At 33.8% G+C, this 23,846-nt stretch overlaps 1 protein-coding gene across 1 annotated transcript; it reads left to right on the top strand.

The window, feature by feature from the left end:
* Positions 1-1,080: 1,080 nt before the first annotated feature.
* Positions 1,081-22,426, top strand: LOC144437562 (junctophilin-3-like). The gene is made up of 5 exons (XM_078126524.1): positions 1,081-2,072; positions 12,782-13,583; positions 15,607-15,719; positions 19,813-20,816; positions 21,864-22,426. Exons 1-5 carry the CDS (start codon positions 1,694-1,696, stop codon positions 21,972-21,974), a joined length of 2,409 nt encoding a protein of 802 aa, XP_077982650.1. The 5' UTR covers positions 1,081-1,693; the 3' UTR covers positions 21,975-22,426.
* The last annotated feature ends 1,420 nt before the right edge of the window (positions 22,427-23,846 follow it).

Below are 23,846 nucleotides of genomic sequence, written 5' to 3'. Positions count from 1 at the left end.
TCGAGCTACACAACGTGCATAATCTCTGTTTCCTTTCAATGTTCTTGTAACGGCCAGTTTCAATTGGCAATAATTATATGGTTTGAAATCCTTCATTTTGTAACAGCTATTCTATCAAAAGTGTTTCTAACAACAGATAAATATTTTCCACGTTGAAAACACACGCACACATACATACATACATACATACATACATACATACATACATACATACATACATACATACATACATACATACATACATACATACATACATACATACATACATACATACATACATACATACATACATACATACATACATACATACATACATACATACATACATACATACATACATACATACATACATACATACATACATACATACATACATACATACATACATACATACATACATACATACATACATACATACATACATACATATGGTTTTAATAGTTTCTTTATCAGGTATTCGTAATATATTCATTTATTTGTGATATATGTTGTATGTATTTGTTTATTTATCCACAGTCTATATGTTGTCTTTACATTCCTTTAACATGCGCCAACCGACATCATCATGATCTGTGCATACGCTGAATGAGTCCAACATTTATCAAAGATAAATTTAGCCGCCAGAAATAAAGATAGCGTACATGCACGTGTATAGCAGAGTTATCTATGTATTTTACCATTCATTGCTATCTCCATTTGAAACGTTTATCGCATAAAATAGTAATGAGTCGTTATTAACATTTCACTTTCCTGATATATCTACACAAGATAGTCGCTCCGCGAACAAATATTTGACATATCATTGGCTGGGTCTCCTTACTATTGAATGGGGGATGGCGTTTTCCAATTACACTTAATCCGTGTTACATGTGCATATCTCGATTTAAATCCCAGATAATCCTATTCATATTTAGATATTAAACTATAGTAATTACCTAAAAAATCGTTGTATATCTGTTACGATTCAATAGGCGATAACGTTAGTGATACATTTTTGTGAGCTCTCGGGCAAACTAGGTGAGACACCCCTTGAATCTGGGATAGATGAACAGTTCCTATTCCATCATGGCTTCCATGCAGTGATACGACGTTCACCTTCTCTTTTCACTGTCGTCGCCTCCGAAAAGACGCAGACTTTTACAACAAACCATCGCGTCCTAACATTTCTTAGTGTGAGGGAAGGGTGTGGATTACTGACTGTGGTACGATCGCTTTTCGAATAGGACAAAGGAGGCGAAAAGCACCCGCAGTAAGTGTTTTGTTTCTGCTCGTGCATCTGTATCAGAAGCAACACAAGCTACGAGAAAAGGAAAGGCAGAACAACAGACGTCGCATTCAATCCACGCACGCAAAGATTTTACAAAACAAAGCTGCAACACGTGTCAAACACAAATCTATTTGTAAACTATCTCGGTAATAACAACGCGGAAGACGTGCGTCATCGAAAGAAAAATACCGTAAGGAAACAGTAAATGCAATGGTAACCAGCGGAGAAAGTATACAAGAAATGGCGGCTGGACTAAGATAGCGGGATGGGTAGTTATTCCGACTACTTTGTGATGTTATGAGTTTATTGGCAAGTAATTCAACTACAATAACTCCAATAACCTGTGTGGAAACGAAAGGGAAATTTTATTGTAGCGATTTTACGCCGTCGTGAGTCGGAGCTGGTGATATACGTGTTGCGTTACAAATGAGTGGAGGTCGTTTTGATTTTGACGATGGAGGGTCGTATTGCGGTGGCTGGGAAGAAGGCAAAGCACATGGCTATGGTTGTTGTACAGGCCCAAAAGGAAAGGGCGAATTTAGCGGAGCATGGCATTTTGGTTTTGAGATGTTAGGTGTATATATGTGGCCGAGCGGTAGTACGTATGAAGGCCAATGGGAAAACGGTCGACGCAATGGACTCGGGATAGAATCGAAAGGAAGATGGGTGTATAAGGGTGAATGGGCGCAAGCCTACAAAGGAAGGTACGGGGTTCGACAGTCCCTCAATAGTGGTGCTAAATACGAAGGAACGTGGAGCAGTGGTTTACAGGATGGATATGGCCAAGAAACATATGCTGATGGAGGTACGTGATAAAATAACGACGTGTTACACCATTCAATCAATCATTAAAATGAAATGATATTCAGGTCACATTTTATAGGGGTGAATATCTACAGACAGATACGAGATATATAGTCAATATTGTAGGCTGGGTAGATCTAAGACTGCCACAGGTTGTGCAATTTCACCTGGTTTGGGAAAAAAAAGATATTTATTTATTTTGTGTGTGTATGTGTCACATGACTGGAATATAATTATGTAGACAGCCATTGTGGAAGGTATTTCACAATAACATGACTTATAATGCTTTAAAGTACAATTGATGACTAATGAATAGAAGGCTGTCAATAGAGTCTGTAACGAGCTTTCATAATTGCCCTCGCTATCACCTCACAGGAAGGACACATACCCAATATTAGTATGCAAGTCTTGTTTTAAAAATGAAATATTGAGCAGAGAAATTAGATTTTAAATCATAGATTTATTTTCTTAACAAATTAATATGCTTTATATAATTAGAGTTGATAGCACTTTAAAAGCATAAGGTGACTTTGTGCAACCATTCATAATTAATGCATTCTAATAGCTTAAAGTTGATCATGATACAAGGATGTACATTTTATGTGAAACTAGACTTTTTTTAAAATATGAATAAATTAAAAGGGAGCACAGTAAATGGCATGCAGTTGCAGTGGATATTGAAATGTGATATTCACTTACTGTTAGTGTTAGGGGCCCAACACATGTCTGTCCTTGATTGGAATGTGAATGAACATCTCATTGGAGAATTGGAGATTTATTGTGAACTGCCAAATGCAAAAAAAAGTTTGAATCTTGTAATAATCAATATGGATTTGATGCAGGCATTGATATATTTCCTTGATTGTACCACAGGGGAACAGTTTGTATTTTTTACATTGATTGAAGTTGGTGGTAACTGTTTGACTCTGTCACCTTGCATGGAGGCAAGAAAGGCTGTAATAAGAAGCAGATGCACACATGTATATACATGACAAACTAGTGTCTTGTTATAATAGGTAATATATTGACCTGTTGGTTATTTGCACTGGATGAAAATAATGAAGGAAAATTTGCTGTGGAGTTCCAAAATTTATAAAACTATGCCTATAATTGAAAGTCCTTGTAATGGTTGACTGTTGAACCAGATTATAAACTTTTGCAGATGTGTCGTGTCATCTGAAACCTTGGTTAATTTTTATGGCAGCAACAATTTCTCCTTGTTTGTCAGTCTGAAGGATTTTGAATTGCATAAATGCAACAGCCTAAATTGAATATGATATTTAATGAAAGATTTGGGTGAAGTGTAAACACAATCAAATTACACAGAAATAAAGAATTATTTTAGAAGACTCAATGAATAGTATAAAACAGTTGTAAAGGAAAGCGGAAGAGGAGAAATCAAGTTATGAATCATGTATGTTTGCCATTTTATAGGTTGTAGTATTTATGTTTTAGTATAAAGAAAAGAACTGATAGTCCGATTCATAAGTGCAATACTCTCACTGGTAGTCTAAACTTTCTATAAACTAGTTTCAACAAAGTCATGTATAATTCCATAAATTCCATTTGACTGAGTTGAAGTGGTTTAGTGTGCATACTAGTAGCAATGTGTGTTCAAAAACAAGTAATTAGTCTTCCTGTGAGTAGAATCTTAAAAGCTCCCATGGGGCTGTGACTGTGTTTTCATCAGTCAACTGTTAATGAAAGGTCTACATGCAGGAGTGAGCTCAGTATTTAATGAATAGAAAACAAGAAGACACTTACCTTTAGTTCTGAAGACCAATCAAAATTAAAAGGGCAAATTAGAATTTATTGAATGGATTTTGTAAAAAAGAAATACAATTTTAGAAAACATAAGTGTGTTCTGAAAGAGTTTTGAAAATTCAAAATATTTAGGTTAAAAATGTGCCCATAACTTACACTCTCCTTTCCAAAATTGAAGAGATCAAAATACCAAACAGATATGTGGTGTTAGAAAAATATGAAATTTGAAAAAAATAGTAATTTCTGTAGCTTTAGCTAACTTTCAAAATTATAGAAAAACCATTATGTTCTTAATTCAGATGGTATATTTTATGGTTAAAATTTTAGCAATTTGTGATTTTTGGTTCATCTAAGGGTCTTATAAGTGTCAGTTAATGATATTGTGAATTGTCCACCCATTGACAATACCTATAGTTTACATATTAAGGAGGATTTAAACAATAAAGGTTTAATTACATTGTACAAAGTATCCCTTTCAATCTGTGGACCCCATAGTGGGTGACCTGAACATTCACATCAGATGGTATGTTTAGTGGTCAGTAACTTTGATATTATCAATTAAGAAAACCCCCAATTACTTCACTGTTATCACCACATTGGAAACTTTACTTTGCCAAATCTTTTCTGTGATAAGGTATGTAAATAGAACAGTTAAAAGCTTATGCAGAAACCTTTATTTATTTACCCTTAGAAGCTGGACAGCATAGAAACCAAGGTTTTTACATTCCAAAATGTCACTAGTGTATATGTTGAATATGTTGTCCATTGATAGCCTGATGCTTCCTTCAACCTGGGAATTTCAGCAAATTAAGAACTATTTCATTTGTAATTGTTTTCTTTCTTCTGGGTGTCAAATTTGGCTGTTACAGTCATCTGGCTGTGGAAATATTTGAGACCAAACTCATAAAGCCCAGGTTGGGTTTTAGTTTCTACTACTTTCTTATTGCATCTGTGTGTTTACATGTAAGTTTGGATATATTCTGCCCCCATGTGTCATCGCTAGATGTCTGCAGATCAAACCAAAAACAAAACAAACACATTATTTGAAAGGTTTGAAAAAATACATTTAGTTGGTCGAAATACTTAGCAGATATAATGGTTACTGCTACTGTCAAAAGTATTATTAAAAAGACCTAACACATCACCTTTATGATTTGCATGCAATGTTGAAATGTCGACAATTAAAAGGAATCTCCAACATATATGTACATATATTACATTGCTGTGAGCTGTGTTTATCTGTACAGAAGTATCCAGTATGTTCAAATCTACCATATAAATAATATCAGCTATTTATACGCATAAATCCATTGTTAATCAAGTGACACAGACCATTATGCAGCCTCCAAGATATACTGTTTAGACTGACATGGTATAGTAGGAAAATTTCTAATAAATTGAAATATATGTATTCATAAATTAATGGATAGACATCTTAAAACCAAAGACAGTACCAGCTTACATCAACCAAACTGTATATTATGATATATGTAGTAATTTCTTTGTATGCAGAATTTATATATATATTAATTATTTCTATGAAAGAATTATGATTGAAAAATATCCAGATATCTAACACAATATTACGCCATTCTTTATATGAAAATATTATCGAGTATTAACATGGAAATATAAAGATTAAAATATGGCCATTGTGAAGAAATAAGGGCGTTGAAAAAAATAAAACTGTTCACCTAATAGTTAATTAATAACATATAGCAGTGTGTAGTTTTGAATGAATTATGTGATCAATGTGGTGTTTACATGCAGCTACAGCTTGCTGAGTTATTAATCAAGAACATTGTCATGAAAATAAGCCTTCTTTAATTAACATAGTATTTTAAGTATGCCTGATGCAGTGTGGCCTCCAGAGTCTAGTTAGTTATACAGCTGTAGATAATATCCCAGCTACAGACATTTTGCCAAGAATCGCAAACAGAGAAAATCATGAAATTTTAATTGATATTCAAGGTAGCTGTCCAAACCTTATGTGACGTGGTTTGCAAGTTTAAGTAGCTAATTTGCATATATACTTGTTTTGTAGATAATATCTGAGCTACAGACATTTGGCCAAGAATCAAAATCAGAATACCATGATATTTTAATTGATATTCAAGGTAGCATGTTTAATTAGCTAATTTGCATATTACTTGTTTTGTATCTAATCAATATCAAGGTAAAGATATCAAGGCAATTTGTATTATTTTGACAGGGTAGTATATGACATTACATATTAATCACAGGGAGGTCACAATAATAGGAAAAAAACATAAATATGTGAATTGCAGTCTGTAGATAAAATTTTGTAATATTTTACAAAATATAGACAGGTATGGAACACAATAGATATCCAGTGGGTGGTAGAATAATTGACAAGTAGATCATATTGCTTTCTGAAGTGATGTAAGTGTTTTAACAGCTGCCATTCTAGATATTCATCACTGACATGTATGAGATGAAGTATTGAATCATCTTATGTGTGATCATCAAATTATAACACAAAACTAGTTAAAAAGAAGTAATTTCAATCATTAAAAGTAAATTTTGCATTTCAAAAGGAACAAAAGTATACCAAATGTTTTTAATGTACATTAACCATATGGTGGAAGATATCTGCCATATGGTTATATTGCAGTGTATACCTGAATTTGTCATCATTGGAAGGTACTAATCAACAAATGATGAATGTTTCACCATCTTCTACAAATATCTCCCACCAATAAAAATTACATTAAGATAAATTATGATACCTCGTGATCTGTAAATAGATATGAATCTATGTTCATATAATATGAAAATTTGGTATCATTCACATCTTATGAGACATCAATTTGAAATCAGGGCTAATTTATGTTTACTGGTTCATGGTTTGTTTATTTATTCCATTCACAATTTATTTTTCCTGGTTTTACTATTCATTGATTTGGAGGCAATTTGTTAATTTGAGGAATAGATTCCATAAAATCTGCTAATTTGAGGAATATATTCCATACTCTGATAATTTGAGGAATAGATTCTATAATCTGCTAATTTGAGGAATATATTCTACAATCTCCAAATTTGAGGAATAGATTTCATAATCTCCTAATTGAAGGAATAGATTCCATAATCTCCAAATTTGAGGAAATAGATTCCATAATCTGCTAAGATAGATACGTAATTTGAGGAATAGATTCCACAGTCTCCTAATTTTGGGAATTGTCAATCTTGATGTTGTATACTAAAGGCTTGTCGTCAGTAAATGACAACAAATGAACACATAGCAACGAAACTCTCTTTATTTTAAGACTTAGCTTTTGAAAATCAATCCGAATTTCCCATCAAAAATTCAAACTGACTTGATCCAGAGCAGTTGTAACACCCAATGATTGATAGAATGCTGTATAGTGTACAAAGTAAAGAATTTAGCTTTAACTTAAAAGTACAAAACTGATAACAGTTTAAGAATAGAACATTAACAAGAGTTCCAATTCAAAGGTTGTCCAATATAGTTGTTCATCCTGTCAACATCACAAATTCCTTAAAAACAAAAACAAATTGTTGATGATTGAGAGCTAAGGTCATGTTCTCTGATGGGAATTAAATACGTAATGAATCCCTAGTATAGAAGAGGCCTTCTGATTGGCTGCCAGTGATATTGCTTACAAGGGTCTGACGTGAATACTGTCAAGTTATTTTAAAACCTGTCAAGCAATTCTTAGTGTTATACTATATCAGCTGTGACTGAATGGATCATGATGTTGCTATATCAGAAGTAATTTGAGATATCTATCGAGTAATGTATTCAATCCTGCCCAAATAAATTGGATAAAAAAGTACTTTACACAAAATCTAAGTGAGAATTAATACAAGTTTTTGTGACTAAGTGATTGAATTTGTACATATATTTTAGATGTATTATCAGCGGAATTACCATAATCTCAGTAGCGCAGATGTTGAGGATAATTTACAGAGGAAAAGGATGACTATGTTGACCCTGAGTTGGCAGTTATCTGGAGGCCAGATGATGCTTCACTGAGTTGTTAACATTACTCAGTGTTCTGGAAAATACTTGTATGTAGTTCAACACCATGAAATAATACTTGTATGTAGTTCAACACCATGAAATAATACTTGTATGTAGTTCAACACCATGGAATCAGTATTGCTGCTGTGATGTGACGTACTTCGATCTTTAAATGAAAAAATAAAATGTAGACATTTTGCCTTTCTACAGATATTTTAAGAATAAACTATGTGAGTGAAGTCTTTGCCCTTTCAGTTGGTGTTTCCGCACATGTTGGCCTTCCACATATGTTGACATACATTCTTCTCAATGTTAGAATATTTCTTTGATGATAATGGTGATACATTTCATATTAACACCTGATAGAGAACGAACCTTATTCATTCCTATTTGTCTAACAATTTATTTGTGTTTGCCATATGGGAAACTTAGAATGACATGAAGCTAGTTGTATTGCCATGACTTGCAACTATGGTAATTTGCATATTGCCATAACTTGAATATTCATTCAGTAATTTTCCCTATTTGCCACTAATGAAATCTAAATTTAGTAATTACATATTGTCATGACTTGAATATGAATTCAATAATCCCATATTTTGGTGAAATTGGTAATTTGCATATTGTCGTGACTTGAATATAAATGTAGTAATTTGCATATTGATATGTTATTGTTGATTGACATAAAATGCATGTAACTCGTGACTTAGCTATTAATGAGCTAATTTACATAAGGGGTCATGCTCATGAGAAATCTGATATTTGTATAGACCTTGGTACTCAGTAAAGTTGTTATCTAGTTCCTATACATTATCCTACGATTTATACCTTCACTCACCACAGTTGGCATCCTGACCACGTAGTTGTTTGCAACATTTTCATCTTACTATAAATTTCTACCGTGAGAAATCAAAATGTTCCTCTGAAAGAGATAACTAATTTGCAAACTTAATAAACTTTGCATAAACATGGTTGACATGAAGTTGTTTGCAACATTTTCATCTTACTATAAATTTCTACCGTGAGAAATCAAAATGTTCCTCTGAAAGAGATAACTAATTTGCAAACTTAATAAACTTTGCATAAACATGGTTGACAGAAATTCTTTTAATTGCTTCAAATTATATTGTTATTTGACTTCAATGGATTCAGTAAAAAATGTTTTCAGAAGTGTGTACAAAATGAGGTGTGCAAGGGAGCTGATATTAGAGACCATGACACACTGATGAAGTACATGTAGCTCATTTGTGATGCAGCACGCAAACCGGGTATGGTTTGCACAAAGTTTTGTGGATTTAATGGTATTATTATGATACAGAGGAAAGATACTTTAAGGCTTTCTTTGAATATCAGATTTGTCTTTTCCGATACACTTACAGAATACTAAAGTCTAATTACAAGGGCTGTGTAAGTCTGTAACAAGCATAGACTATAGAACTCCCCTTTGAATTGGTCTGTTATTTTTATTCTGTACCTATGAGTTACTAATTTTACGAGGGAAAAAAAATTGATTTATTATGGTTCCAAGTTTAGATAGGCACAAGATTGTATTATTGGTTTTCAAAAATAGACTCTAGCAGAAAAAAACAGGCAAGGGTTTATAGAAATAAAAATTGTGGGTGTGATGAGTTTTGTACGTTCCTATGTAATTTAAACTATCTTGAACTACATCACCTCTTCAAGCTATTATATATATTGAAGACAACCTTGGTCTAAGTGATTTTTTGTTCAAAGTGGGCCTTTCATGAGAATTGAATCTTGATACTTAAGATATGCTGGTTTGATAGAATGACAAATATGTTGTGAGTCATGACCTTAGCTGATGATATGTGTACATGACGTATGTAGCTTCTCTCTTCACTTACACACACACTCAACCAGGAGGATGTGGCTCCTTTCTCCACTCAGTGACTCTTAACTAGGAGTGATAGGTCTCTCAGACTTTCCTCATACTTGTAGTGACTCAGATCTCAACTACAGTGGTACCTCTAGGACGTCTTTCAGACTTATTTTCTTATACTTGCAGTAACAATAAGGGTAGTTTTCTTAACGGATGCAATAAAGATTCTATTGTCATACTCACGAAAACCCTCACATATCTATTATAAGCTTCTCCCTTCTCTCACAGACACACAAACAGGAGTGATAGATCTCATAGAGTTAGCTCATATTCACATACCCTTATCTTGACATGGAGTGATTGCTAAGTTTCACATATAGCTCTCTCTTCAATTCACATTAGGCCTAATAAAAAAAATTGTGTGGTCCCAATTACGCTCAATGTTAGAATGGGTGGGGTAGGTAGATTTTTTAGTTTATTTTTTTTTTTTTCATGTGTGACACTGAGTGTCTAGTTAATGTAGTTATGTTTTCTGTTGTTTTCCAAATGGTCTCTGTGTTATTGGTTCTTCCCATCAGATGTACAGCCATTACAGATTGGAAAAAAACAGTGTTATATTGTCTTTTTTAAATATATGTCAGTTTCTGCATCCATTATTTCTGGCAAGAGTTCACAATTTTCACGATTTTATTATTTTTTTTCTTGAATACATGAAAAAAAGGATTTAGGGTTGGTAGTGAAAAACTAGGTGGAGTTGGGTAACTGGAACCACACAGTTTTTTTTTTATTACTATTAGGCCTCATCTCAACCTGGAATAGTAGGTCTCATAAAGTTTTCTCATTTTCTCAGTGTTTTTTTATTAAAAACTTAAGAATTCCACTTTATAGGAATATGGTAAAATTTCTGTTTTCCCTAAAATATACCCTGATTTTGATGAGGAACTCCTGAAAATGAATTAAGAACTCTGACAGATTTGATCTCCTCTAGTCTTACTGCTCTTAAAGATTATACTGACTAAAAATATATCATTATGGTGCAACTAATAGAAAACAAGGTTTTGAGGATCAAAGTGGCAGGCTCCATGGATTACCTACATGTAAGGATTTTCAACAAAAATTGTTAGTGTGGACTGTACCATTTACCTAATAGGGGTGCATATAAGCAATGAGCAAACAAGCCTTTGGAACTATTTCATGATCTAATTGTATGTTATCTACCAAATCAATGTTATGTAAATTGTATATGAAAAAAGACAACGTATAAAGGAGAGACTATGTCTGTGAAAAAGAAGATATCGTGCATCCTAATCAATATCAGCCAACTTGGATAGTCCAAATATCAATATTAAAGGTATGCATTTGGTATTTTGTAAGAAACCATTAATTTGCAATACATTTATCTGGTTACCATGACAATTTTCTTTATATGTCATCATGATGTATTCGAACATCCCCAAGCATCAGGAAAGTTGGATGTTGCTATGGCAACATTATCATAACAGTCAGTAAGAAAATGGGAAAATGTCTAAGAATTGAAAAGCAGGGTTTATGATAAGTGCTGCAGGTTATATATGTGGAATGAATTGTAAAGAAAATATTGTCAAAGCAGGGAATTTTGACAATGACGTAAATATTGGGTGCCCTTTAGATCATACATGCAAGAATCTAATATCTAAAAAAAGTATATGTAGTGGATGTAGGCAGACTTTATTAATCTATGTTTTCACTTTTAATTTTGTCTAAAGTTGGTTTCCTATAGTTTTAGGATAAAAATATCAATCTTGATAAATCAATTATGAAATATTTAATTGAAGGCTGAGAGAAGTGTTAAAATAACAATGCATCTGATTAATGTACTTTGTGCTGTAATGAAGTAATTTCAGTGTAAACCTGTATAAGGATTAGTTAGTATTTAGGACTTGTTTTGTGTTGTAGGCTGAGATTAGCATTAGGTAAATACGAGTTGGTATGACTAATGATGTAGACAATATGTACAGTGTTCTCGGTATGATGGCTGGCGTTGTGGTAGATTCCAGTAAGTACTGGGTGTACCACAAGGTCAGTTTGAGCACATTATCAGAAATAAAAGTACAGTGTGTACCAGGTCAGCTCTCTGGTACATTACCACAAACACAGGTTATATTTAGAATTCTAGTATAGGGAGGGGTGAAAGGTCAGGATGTGAAAGATCATGTGATTTAATACTGGCTGGGTGGAAGGAATACGCTTTTAGAATACTAACACAGTGTGAATGGTAGTCTCATCAAATTGTGATGTTTGCTATATATTGACAGTAATTTACTTTTAAATTAGTTTTCATTCTTTGTTAAGTTATTTATATATCAGGCGTGAGAAAAGAAAGCAATCACTTGAAAACCACTTTGCAATGGAACATCATGTAAATTGTAATGAAAGTAATAGATGTGAATGGTAATAATTAAAACACTTACTAAATGTACAGAATATGTTGTTAATCATTCCAAAAACTCAATAGGACAGTAAAATATAGTTACTTCGGAGGTAAATTAGAAAGAAACACGACATTTCAATCCATCCACAGTACCCGGATCGAAATGACATAATTCCAAAGTAAGTATTTTACTGTCCCATACTACTTGTACAACCAAAAGTGTTGTTTCTTTGTTCTGAAATCATATCTTGAACTCAGAACTAATACAAAGTACAAAGTATTGTATATCGGTATACTTTTACAGCACATTATAAAGATAATAATAATAAAAACATTACATAGCACCATATATCCACAACAGTAAATCAAAATCAGTAAAAAAAATATACCTTTTTCAGTTTCTGATGATAGTGTGGAAAAAATTGTGAAAATTCGTTCTTTTGACATTAAAAGTCACAGCCATCTTTCAACTATTTAATGTAAAACAATTTCATGAAAACATACCATGTATAGAATTATAAAGTGCTAATGAAATAACTCTAGATTTGTGGATAAGTCCAAGTCTTGTTGAATGTCCGTATATTCAGTTCATGTAAATTGCAGTTCTCTATGGATTCCTTTGTGCAAGTGTACATGTATGTATAAAATGTGAAGTTTGAATTAATTGATAATTATTTTGTTTCATTGTAGGAACTTACCAAGGGCAATGGGTTGGTGGGATGCGCCATGGATACGGCATCCGTAATAGTGTTCCTTATAACGTGGCAGCCATTATACGACCAAATCTTAGATCCTCCCTAACATCATTACGTAGTGACCATGAGAATCCAAACGGCTCAATAGATTCAGGGGATAACTTTGGTCATAGAGGGGGTTTTGTACTCAATGTTGAACCAACACCAGAACCTGTCCACAAAGGTATACTACAAAGAACTGGTAGTTTACGTCGGACTTTAATGCAAGGACTCAGACTAAGAAAAAGTGATCGTCGTAGTAGGTCGACTGCAACCAGTCAAACAAGTCAAACCAGTTCACGAAGTCATTCAAGTTCAGGTAGACCACGGTCATTACCACATCAAGACTCGTTACGTAGTACTACTAGTACATTAAGTTCAGGATCAGCACCATCATCGTTATACGGCGATGATGTCAGTTATCTCAATGAGGAACCAGAGGGCGATCTCACTGAAGCATACATGGGAGAATGGAAGCAAGACAAACGTGCTGGATATGGAATCAGTCAGCGATCTGATGGATTGCGATATGAAGGGGAATGGCAAAATAATAGGAAACATGGATATGGAGTTACAACATACATGGATGGGGCCAGAGAAGAAGGAAAATGGAAAAATAATCAACTTGTTGCCTCTGGAAAGAAGAAATTATTTCCCCTGAGATCTGCGAAAATTTCAGATCGAGTAGCAAGGGCTGTTGACCTGGCCAATCAGGCTGCAGAACTTGCAAGGCAAAAAGCAGATATTGCAATCTCTAGGTAAGCTATAGCTTTGCATGTTAGATTCATCCCCCCAAAAAAGTATTTTGAAGGCTGCAGTTTTTGCCAGCCTAAAGCCAAAAGTCGATTGTCTACATTTGATTTCAATTTCACCCATATAACGAACAATATAGAAAGACCTAAAAAGTAATGTTTTCAGTTTAATTTAGACAATAGCTGAAAAAACTAAAATGAATTCCAGGTAACTTATAATTTAATTAAAAACAGTTGATATACATATACTTTCTGACTAATAATCCATCAACTGTTTAATTACTTTTAGTCTGTGAACTCTGTTTGAATGTGTATAGAGGCTTATCAGTGTGATAATCCCATTGCTTCTAATGGGATCAGGTGCCTAGATGACATTTAGCACAACACAACACTGTTTTCTGCAGACGACATACCAAACTAAGTCTTGTACTTGTCTTTGCTGAATCAACATTGGTTTTGGGTATTTAGTGCTTGCAACTAAGGCTGGTAACCTTGGTAACAGGGTGCAGGTATCTGGTGAAATGTACATACATTTTTTTCCATTACTTGTTGCCTAAGTTTGGTGGAGACCTCAGAGAAGTAACTATGGTATACTAAGTCTTATTGTGGCTATAAGATTTAGGTACCTCAGTAACAGAAAGGAATGTTTGGTTTGTAAAACCTTCCAAGATTTCCATAAATTTGGTTTAGGAACATTGATTAAAATACATCAGAAACTCAGGTAGAGATTTCACCTAGTAACGACACCCTTGAAAAAATCCTACTGGTTGCAGTGTTTGTGCTATAAATGGTGGTATGTAGTGGTAAAATTGACCCAAGTTTTACTATAGTCACTTTACTAGCTAGGACACCCAAGCAAACTTTGGCACAATGTACAAACTACATTGTATGCCAGTATATTACCAGTGATTTCTGTTACCAAGTTTCCACAACCTTAGTAAAAACACTGACCTACAAAGATTACATTGCTATGCTCCAGTTTTTTGTAGACCTAGGATTCTGTGTCACTATTAAAATGCACAATTCTTCAATCTTGTATACATATTAAAATTACTATGATATTGAATGGACACAGGCCAACTTGAGATTTTAATTTTATCTAAATATTAAATACTACTATACAACTGATATATTATTATGATATTTATCATTATCTGTGTTGTGGATTGATTGTAAGATACATTGTGTTGTTCAGGCTATCATGCTTCTAAACCATTTTGAGTAATAGCTGCTAGCATGGCATGAATGTCCTATTATATAGACTATGTCTTGAAATGATTGGAAAATCTACATAATGTTGAATTTAGGTTTTAATACATATTTCTCTACAATTTTGATGTCAGTGGCAATTTTGAGTCATTCAGTCATTCATTTGGTTTGCTCAACATCTACTTTATACTGACACTTACACTGACAGCTACTGTATACCAACAACTACTATATACCGACAGCTACTATATACAGCTACTGTATACCAACAACTACTATATACATGTACTGTATACCGACAGCTACATGTACTATATACCAACAGCTACCATATACCAACAGCTACTGTATATCAACAGCTACCGTAATCATATTTATTTCGGCACATGAACAATTTGGTGGACTGGCAAAAACTTAGATTAAGCCAGGTGCACTTTGATTTGGCAGACAGTGGAAGGAGAAATTATGCACTATCGATTATATGAATTTCGTATCATTTGAACTTATTTTCATGGTCTCTTTGTTAAAAACAGTAGTCGTTGTACAGTTAGCATGGAATCCATATTGGAAAGCAAAATTTAAAATCCCCATCCACATGGATTCCAGGCTATTGTACAGTAGAAATGCAGAATTATCAAAGAAACACAACACAATACTTCAGTATTAGCCAAGGTCATTTAACACTTCTACACTATAAAGTATGTTTGTGAAATTTATTTCTGCAGGTAAAACTTTTACGTGTATTCAGCTGTAACAAGTACAGTACTGTAATAGCACGCTGTATCCACCAGAGTACAGTACAATTTTTTATCCCTTTCAGAGCATCCCACGCCAAAGACAAGTCCCAGATGGCTGACGTTGTAGCAATTCAAGCAAGGGAAGAAGCAACAAGAGCAAAAATTTACTCCAAAGAACTATCACCCTCACCTGCAGGTAAAGTCATCTATAAACAAATACAAAATGTTCTACACATATTTAAATGGTAAAAAACCATATTTCAAAATAAGTGTACAATTTTGGAGAGAAGTAAACTTTTTAACTAATAGATAAAATACATAGACTGAACAGCACATTAATGGTATCTATGACGACCCTAATGTGTGTTCGTGAATCTTACCATCTATCAGTCTTGTTGACTGACTGTGTTGAAACCTAAGATGTTTTTTCATTGCTAAATGTTATGTCTTTTGATCAAAAATTTGTCAATCATCCAAATGCCATGATACTATTTTGAAAGTGACACTATACTTAGCCATAACAGTTCAAGAGTGTCACCGGATTAATTTGATAAAAGTCAAATCTCAATACTGTAAACCATAAATGTATGTGGTCAATAAATAACTTCTCTTATTTTGATGCAAGAAAATATATGCATCAGGAAGCTTAAGTTTCAAAGTGATATTTTGTTCTGTATGTAGCATAAAACTGAAATTTATGTTATTACAGTAATTTAGTATCATATTCCGGATAATTTATGCTTATTACGCTTTTTGAAGCCATTTATGTTGACCTTATAAAAATAGAACTGTTTTGTTTAGGGCAAATAGAGGTGACAATTAATTCATACTGTTTGCAGCTGTTGCTTTTAGATGCAGTCAATGTTAGGAAATTTAATATATATATGTAAGTTTTTGACCAAAAATTGAGATTTTTAGACCAAATTTGAATATCACTGATGGGATCATCATGTTATGAATGTACAACTTCATCTACACATTCCCAGATGCATCCCCATTAAATTTCAGCCCAATCTGCTGAGTAGTTTTGGTATTACTAATTTTTCACCAAAAGACACGTTAGCCCTAATATGCATATCACTGATGAAATCATCATGTGATGAACAAATCTTAATTAACATCCCCTAAAGAATGTTCTCATTAACATTCACACCAATCTGCCAAGTAGTTTTGGAATTTATGTTTTTTGACCAAAAATCATATTTTTAAACCCAAAACACACATCTCTGATGCCATCATTTTCATTTGAATAATTTTCCAACTAGACACCATAAATAATGTCCCCACCAAATACCAAGGCAATTGGTGTGGTGGTTTTTGAGTGTATGTCATCCACACATACACACACACACACACACACACACACACACACACACACACACACACACACACACACTCACACACACACACACATATACATACACACACATACACACACATACACACACATACACACACACACACACACACACACACACACACACACACACATGCACACACACAGATGGACACCACACCATGCCTATAGATAGCATTAAAACTAAACCAGGCTTTCATCAGTTCAGTTCTGCTAAAAAAATAGAAATAACAATTACATCAATTTTATCATATGTGATATCAGAGGAAATCATCAACTGAAGTGATCCATTGTTGAACATTACAAGTCATTCTAGTTATGAACATATTTTTATGAGGTCTTAGTGATGACATTTCTTTAGATCATATCCGTAGATGATTAAACACATATTCAGGAAGGCATTCACAACATGTTTGTGAGTTTATTTGCACTGTTCTACATGACCTTATTTTAGAATGAATGATGTACCCTAGGAGAATTCTGTGACGTGGGTAGTGATCAAGTTCTGTGGCTCGAGTCAACTCGGTGATTAGATGAAGGTGACCCCTTGACCCCTGACACATGACCTTATGACCCCATTTGCCAATACAGGCCCACTGAGGGTAGGACAAGTAGATGGTTTGTTGGAAAAATACATGTGGATGTATGTACTGTGGTGTACAAATATTTGGCAGACAGACAATTTTCCTTTCATATAGGCACCATCTTATTTTGGTTAGCGATGACAGAATTTTGACACATTAAATTAATTGACATATGCTTTTTATTTACCATTATTTAATATACAGAACTTTTAAAGTTCAACTTTGAAATTTTAAAATTTACAAGTTCGTGTGCTTCTTTCACTCATATTTGACTAAACTTTTTTCTCTTAAGTTTTACTCAACATAGCCACATTTTGTCACTGATTTATCGTTGTGTAAGAATGGTTTCAGCACAATTAGGTCCAACTAACATATGTTGACACGTATCAGGCAGAGTTGATACAGCTGTTGGCTCTATGATGTTTTATATGCAAGTACAAAGTTAAAACGATGTCCATACATGCCAGTCCCCTCATTGTATAGTCTAGTGGAGTTTTACATTAATGAACAACCTTTCCTAAGCAAGTTAACTTTTAAGGTAGTTTGTAGATTTTTGTTGGAAGATAGTAATTGGTTTAAAATGTATCATTTTGAGTAATTACTCGTCGGTGATTTGTGGGAGGCCTGCGTACGTTATAGTCTAATTTATGCATTTATATTTGCGCATGTGCATATAGTGTCTTTTGCCTCGTTTTTCAGGCAGTTGCCTTCAGAGTCTGTCGTGTCAACAATGATTATAACGCAGTTTGAATAAAGTGTTTCATGACCCTGATATTCTTTGAGGTCACAAATTAACTTCAAATAATCCTCTTTATTTCATCTCACAGGCTGTTGATATTTAATATTCCAATAATGATAAGTACTAATATCCTAACTAATATTAGTATGGAAGTATTTTCTCTCAAATGCAATTATCTAATGAGTATGACTTTGAATATTAAATCTATCTCTACCTTAATTCTCTTGTCTATAAATATGACAAGTAAAATTATAACATGTTTTCAATTTTTCATCCATTTTTCACCAGGTCTGTTCTAAGTTACAACTTATGGGGTGGAACTGAAATGGGGTGCCATGGGATGGGGGATGAGATTGTGTTCAGTGAAGACTAACATGTATCTATATAATCTAGAATATTTGATACCTTTATTACCAAACTTGATAAGGGGCATATGTCCTTTACATTTTGTTCCATTCAATTCAATTAAATTTTCACCTTCACACTGTTGTGATCTGCGTCGTCATCGTCTGATGATTGTAACAGTATGAAACACTAATGGCTCCTGTGTATCTTGTTTGATACTGTGTTTGTTATATATAATAAACACAGTATCAAACAAGATACACAGGAGCCATTAGTGTTTCACACTGTTGCAATCATCAGATGACGAAGATCACAATAGTGTGAAACACTGTGTAATGGCTCTAGATACGTATGTATTGAGCACTGTTTACTCCAGCATAGACATTTTACATATACTGAGTTTATATATATATTCTAATTTAAAAGTCAGACACTATGAATTAGAATAAAGTATTGAATAATTTGGCAGTATATCATTTAGTATGTAATCAGCTATTTTTAAGATCTACCAAGTATTTCATTCATTACTTCATTCATTCAGAAGTCAAGCTTCATCATCAAATTCACCCACTGTGTTAACAAGATACACTTATTGACTATAGCTGTATACTAGCTGTGATACTGATAAGCAATTTTGGCTACATGTTACTTTATATTATCCACATTTAAAGTTACAGTTACTGTACTCTGAATTTACAAATTAATTTGATTTCATTTTAATGCTGGATTATTTTTACTCAGTTTCAAGCAAGGCTTACAAACAGGTTTAGAGTCCAATACATATAACAGTGTGTTCAAGTAATGCATACATAATGCACTTAATAAAGGTATAACATTGGAACCAGGAAGGTGATTTGTGTTGGCGTGGAAATATTCCAATCTCTACTCTGTAATTGCAAATGAACCATAAAATTGTGTAAGTTTATCGAGTTCTAGATAACGTACTATGAAATGTCACTGACACGTGTCCTGGATCTAATTTAACCTGGAGTAAAATCATCCCAGATAATATAAAAGTGTCTGAAATTTAAAACCTTACCGTGTCCCATAAATAATGGTTTCATTTGTACCTTCCATGACTGCTACCTGATTTATCTCTCTATCAGCAGTAAATCACAGACACTGAGTTAGGTTTGTTGATTTTATCTAGTGATTTGTAGACTGCCTATATGTGAAAAGTGGATGATAGCAAAAAAATGATAGATGATACACCATCCAAATTATAATTATAGAATTTAATTCTTTCTTTTTATCAATATTCTAGGTTCAGGGTCTGAGCTAGACCTCAAACTGGAACGGAAGAAAAGTTTCTTTAATCGTTTTGATCGGCGCCATAAACTACGAGGAACAGTGACAAGATCTCCTGTAGGTAATCAACTACAGGTCCCCGATGCTTTACATGGAAGTTCTGAAAATAACAATCAAGATTACTATGAATCTCTGCGACACAATTCATACAGACACCCTCATGAATCAGGTATCTCCAGTGCCGCTGATATGAGTCCATCAGGTTCACCCATGATGTTGAGAAGACAAATGGACAAATCGTATACTGTGGAAACCATGATGGATCCTAAATCACGAGATTATCATCATCATCATGAGAGGAGACGAATACCTGACAGACTAGCATTAGATGCATCACCTAAAGTATCGCAGTCACATGGTTATCACTATAATGATCAGAGTAATAAAGCTGATTACGATGATCGCTATTACTCTGACACGGCTGACGATCAGCACAGGGATATGATGCATTCACGCTACGGAAGACATGACCGTTCATCAGCTGAACTTACCCCAGATTCAGGTGTGAGTACATTGTCTGAGTCAGAACGCAAAAGTTATCGGAAAGAGTTCTCAGAGCATGGTAAATTGCAACGTCGTAGTACACTACAACGTCAACAAAAATTTGAACAGGAGAACAGTCATTCCAATAGTCATACCCATAGTAGCGATGGTGCTCGTGTTACGATACAAGAACCAAATGGATCTGATAGTGAAATGAATGGAATTGATGATTTTCCACCTCTTGATGATGAAGAAGAAACAACTGAAAAGAAGAAAAAGAAAATCAAAACGAAGTTCAAGTATGCAGAGATTACATTGAAATCAGACAAACCTCCAGGACACTATAGAAGTCTAACAGGGAGATTTATAGATGGATGCGGTATTACCTATATACCCAAAGGTGATGAAGGTGATGATGAATGTAGAGATCCTGACTTGGACCCAGAAGGTGTCATGGTTGTACGGGGTAAAAATGTGGTAAGTTTACCGCAATACTTCTCAATTTTGAATACAACTCACACTTTACAGTAAACAAACGTTTACAATTCAAAAGATTTAGTAGGAGAAAAAAGAAATTGGAAAAACTCAGTCATCAGTCAATGTTGACTTTCAGAACTTTGTAGCATGACAATATAGATAAGGTAAATCTAGTAAAACTCACACCAATTCCTATTCATGGTATCCATGGGAACCTGAATACCAAATACAGTAAGTTCTAGTAAATTTACAGTGTTTTCTTGCATAAGTAATTACAGAAGGGAATTTTTGGGAACTAAACCTACCATCTTTAAAATATGAAAAAGGAGAATTTTGCCTTTCTTGTTTGTTCACCTTGTATCATACAAATAATTTGATAATAATAATTTTATTGTCAGAAATTTAAAAATCAAAATATTATAATTTTACTACAAATGTACAAATTATGAAAATTTACAAATCAATGCATGTCAAGAATAGATAATTCAATAATTACAAAATTATGTTTGTGGCCAGGACCACAAAAAAATGGTTGTTTAGGATTTATTCAAGCTTGTGACCCCAAGGAAGAACTTATTGTGTTTATTATAGAGTGTGTGTGTGTGTGTTCAGCTGACTTGTTTATGTCGCATGATTATAATGATAATATAAAATATATTTTAATTTACCTGTTCTCTGCAGTTGATGCTCTTTAGTCAACATAACTGAAACTCAAAGTAGCCATTTTGAATTTGATCTTTTTCTGAAACTCAAAGTAGCCATTTTGAATTTGATATTTTTCATTTGAAATAATGCCTTTATTATTGTACAGTTTGTAGATGAAAAGCTACTGAATAGATGTTGCCATAGACACGGCTTATATGAACTGAACTATTACTTTTGTTTGGCCGAAAAATTGATTCTGTAACCAATTAATCTATAATGTTATATCTGTTCAGTTTGTTTCACTGGTTGCTATGGAAAGTTGTATCTGTGTAGTTTGTATCACTGGTTGCTATGGATGAAAGATCAACCATAATTATTCATTTATTTTGTTCTTTTTCCCAGGAATGGTCAGCCAGTGGTAAAATGGTTGCTTTGGTGCTTTTTCTCAATGTAGGTTTTACAGTTCTCTTTTCACAACTGTTTACTCAAATCCAAGAGATGCCAGATTTTTAGAAAAAAAACAACTCAGTCATCAGTCAACGTTGAGATGATGCTGTTAATGCAACCTTCAAAAAGTTAATACCGTGAGAAGAAGAAATATAAATATGGAGAAACAAAAATACAAATAACTATGTCATCGATTGTCACAAGAGAAGTTGTCTCACTTCTGAAAACTACCGAGACATTTAATTTCCCTCCATGACATTGTTTGGCAGACAGATAGATTTGGTCAAGAACAAAGTTGGTCATTACGAGTGACGTGTCATGAAAGATCAATATCCCATAATATTTATCCTATAGTATTTATTATAGATAAATAGGTAACCAGAAAGGTTTATTTAATCTAAAAGATACCTATCAAGAAAAAACAAACAAATAAACAAAACTCAGCTGATATAGGTTCTCATCAACTAGAATATAGCAAAGTGATAACAACTCAAATCGTATAGATGTTATCAGTGTATTGTGCAAGTAACAGGAACTTCATTAGGAAATCTTGGAGTCTGATGGGATTCACTATACATACACATAAATATCTTAGAATTCTAATTAACTTATTCAGTGTACACAAATAGGTTTACAACATTCAAATCCTATTGGACTATGTTACACACACACACACACACACACACACACACACACACACACACACACACACACACATACATACATACAAGATTCCTATAGGACTACATTCACCACACACAGACATACACCATTCTACATTCACTACACACAGACATACGCCATTCCTATAGGACTACATTCACTACACACAGACATACACCATTCTATAGGACTACATTCACCACACACAGACATACAAGATTCCTATGGGACTACATTCACCACACACAGACATACAAGATTCCTATGGGACTACATTCACCACACACAGACATACACCATTCCTATAAGACTACATTCACCACACACAGACATACAAGATTCCTATGGGACTACATTCACCACACACAGACATACACCATTCCTATAGGACTACATTCACCACACACAGACATACACCATTCCTATAGGACTACATTCACTACACACAGACATACACCATTCGTATAGGACTACATTCACCACACACAGACATACACCATTCCTATTGGACTACATTCACCACACACAGACATACAAGATTCCTATAGGACTACATTCACTATACATTTGCAATCCCTGTAGGAACTTATACTCATCACTCACCATATTTAATCTTGTAGTACATTGTTAACAATAGAAAAGTACAGAGCAATGCATATACATCTACTATGGTACAGGATTGTATTGATCAGAGACCATCAGTATATGGGAAAATATTAATCCTCATGGACATTAAAATTCAGGAAAGATTCAAATTAGGATTAACTTAATCTTAAACCAGTAATAATAATGATTAATATCCTATGAGAATCTAATCTTCTATTAATGAGGAAGGAAGACTGAATACATTCTGATTGTGTCCCTTCGATTATAGACTAAGAACATTAAAAGACTCAAACTGTGTTGGGTCTGCGTGACTCAAATGGAAGCGTGGATTATTTTTTATTTGAAAGGTGCCCCACTTGAAATAGACATTTAAGTCAGAATGAACATTTTTGAAATGAAAAGCACCTCAAATGTCAAGTTTAATAATTCTGTCTGATACCCTTGGCCTTAATTTAGATGATTCACCAAGGTTAGAATTTGTAGTGCTGTAGAACATTGTAAAGTAGCAGAAATTTAGTGATCATAAAATGATTACTTATTGAGACAATCGACAGTCAGAGACTGAACAGCCCTGGTCCTGCCAATAATACAGCATTTCCTAACTATCAACCTTATCAAAGCAATTAAATTAGACTACCATTGGCAGCTAATTCAAACCCATGTCAGTAT

Source organism: Glandiceps talaboti, chromosome 7 (assembly GCF_964340395.1).
Source record: "Glandiceps talaboti chromosome 7, keGlaTala1.1, whole genome shotgun sequence".
NCBI lineage: Eukaryota > Metazoa > Hemichordata > Enteropneusta > Spengelidae > Glandiceps > Glandiceps talaboti.
The sequence above is the reverse complement of the archived record's forward strand: the minus strand, read 5'-3'. Positions and strand labels throughout refer to the sequence as shown.

Excerpts from the sequence above, each read along its gene's own strand:
- LOC144437562 (XM_078126524.1), top strand. The coding sequence starts at position 1,694 with ATGAGTGGAGGTCGTTTTGATTTTGACGATGGAGGGTCGTATTGCGGT. Across the intron at positions 13,584-15,606 it reads GCAGATATTGCAATCTCTAG|AGCATCCCACGCCAAAGACA; the intron begins GTAAGCTATAGC and ends TATCCCTTTCAG. Across the intron at positions 15,720-19,812 it reads ACTATCACCCTCACCTGCAG|GTTCAGGGTCTGAGCTAGAC; the intron begins GTAAAGTCATCT and ends TCAATATTCTAG.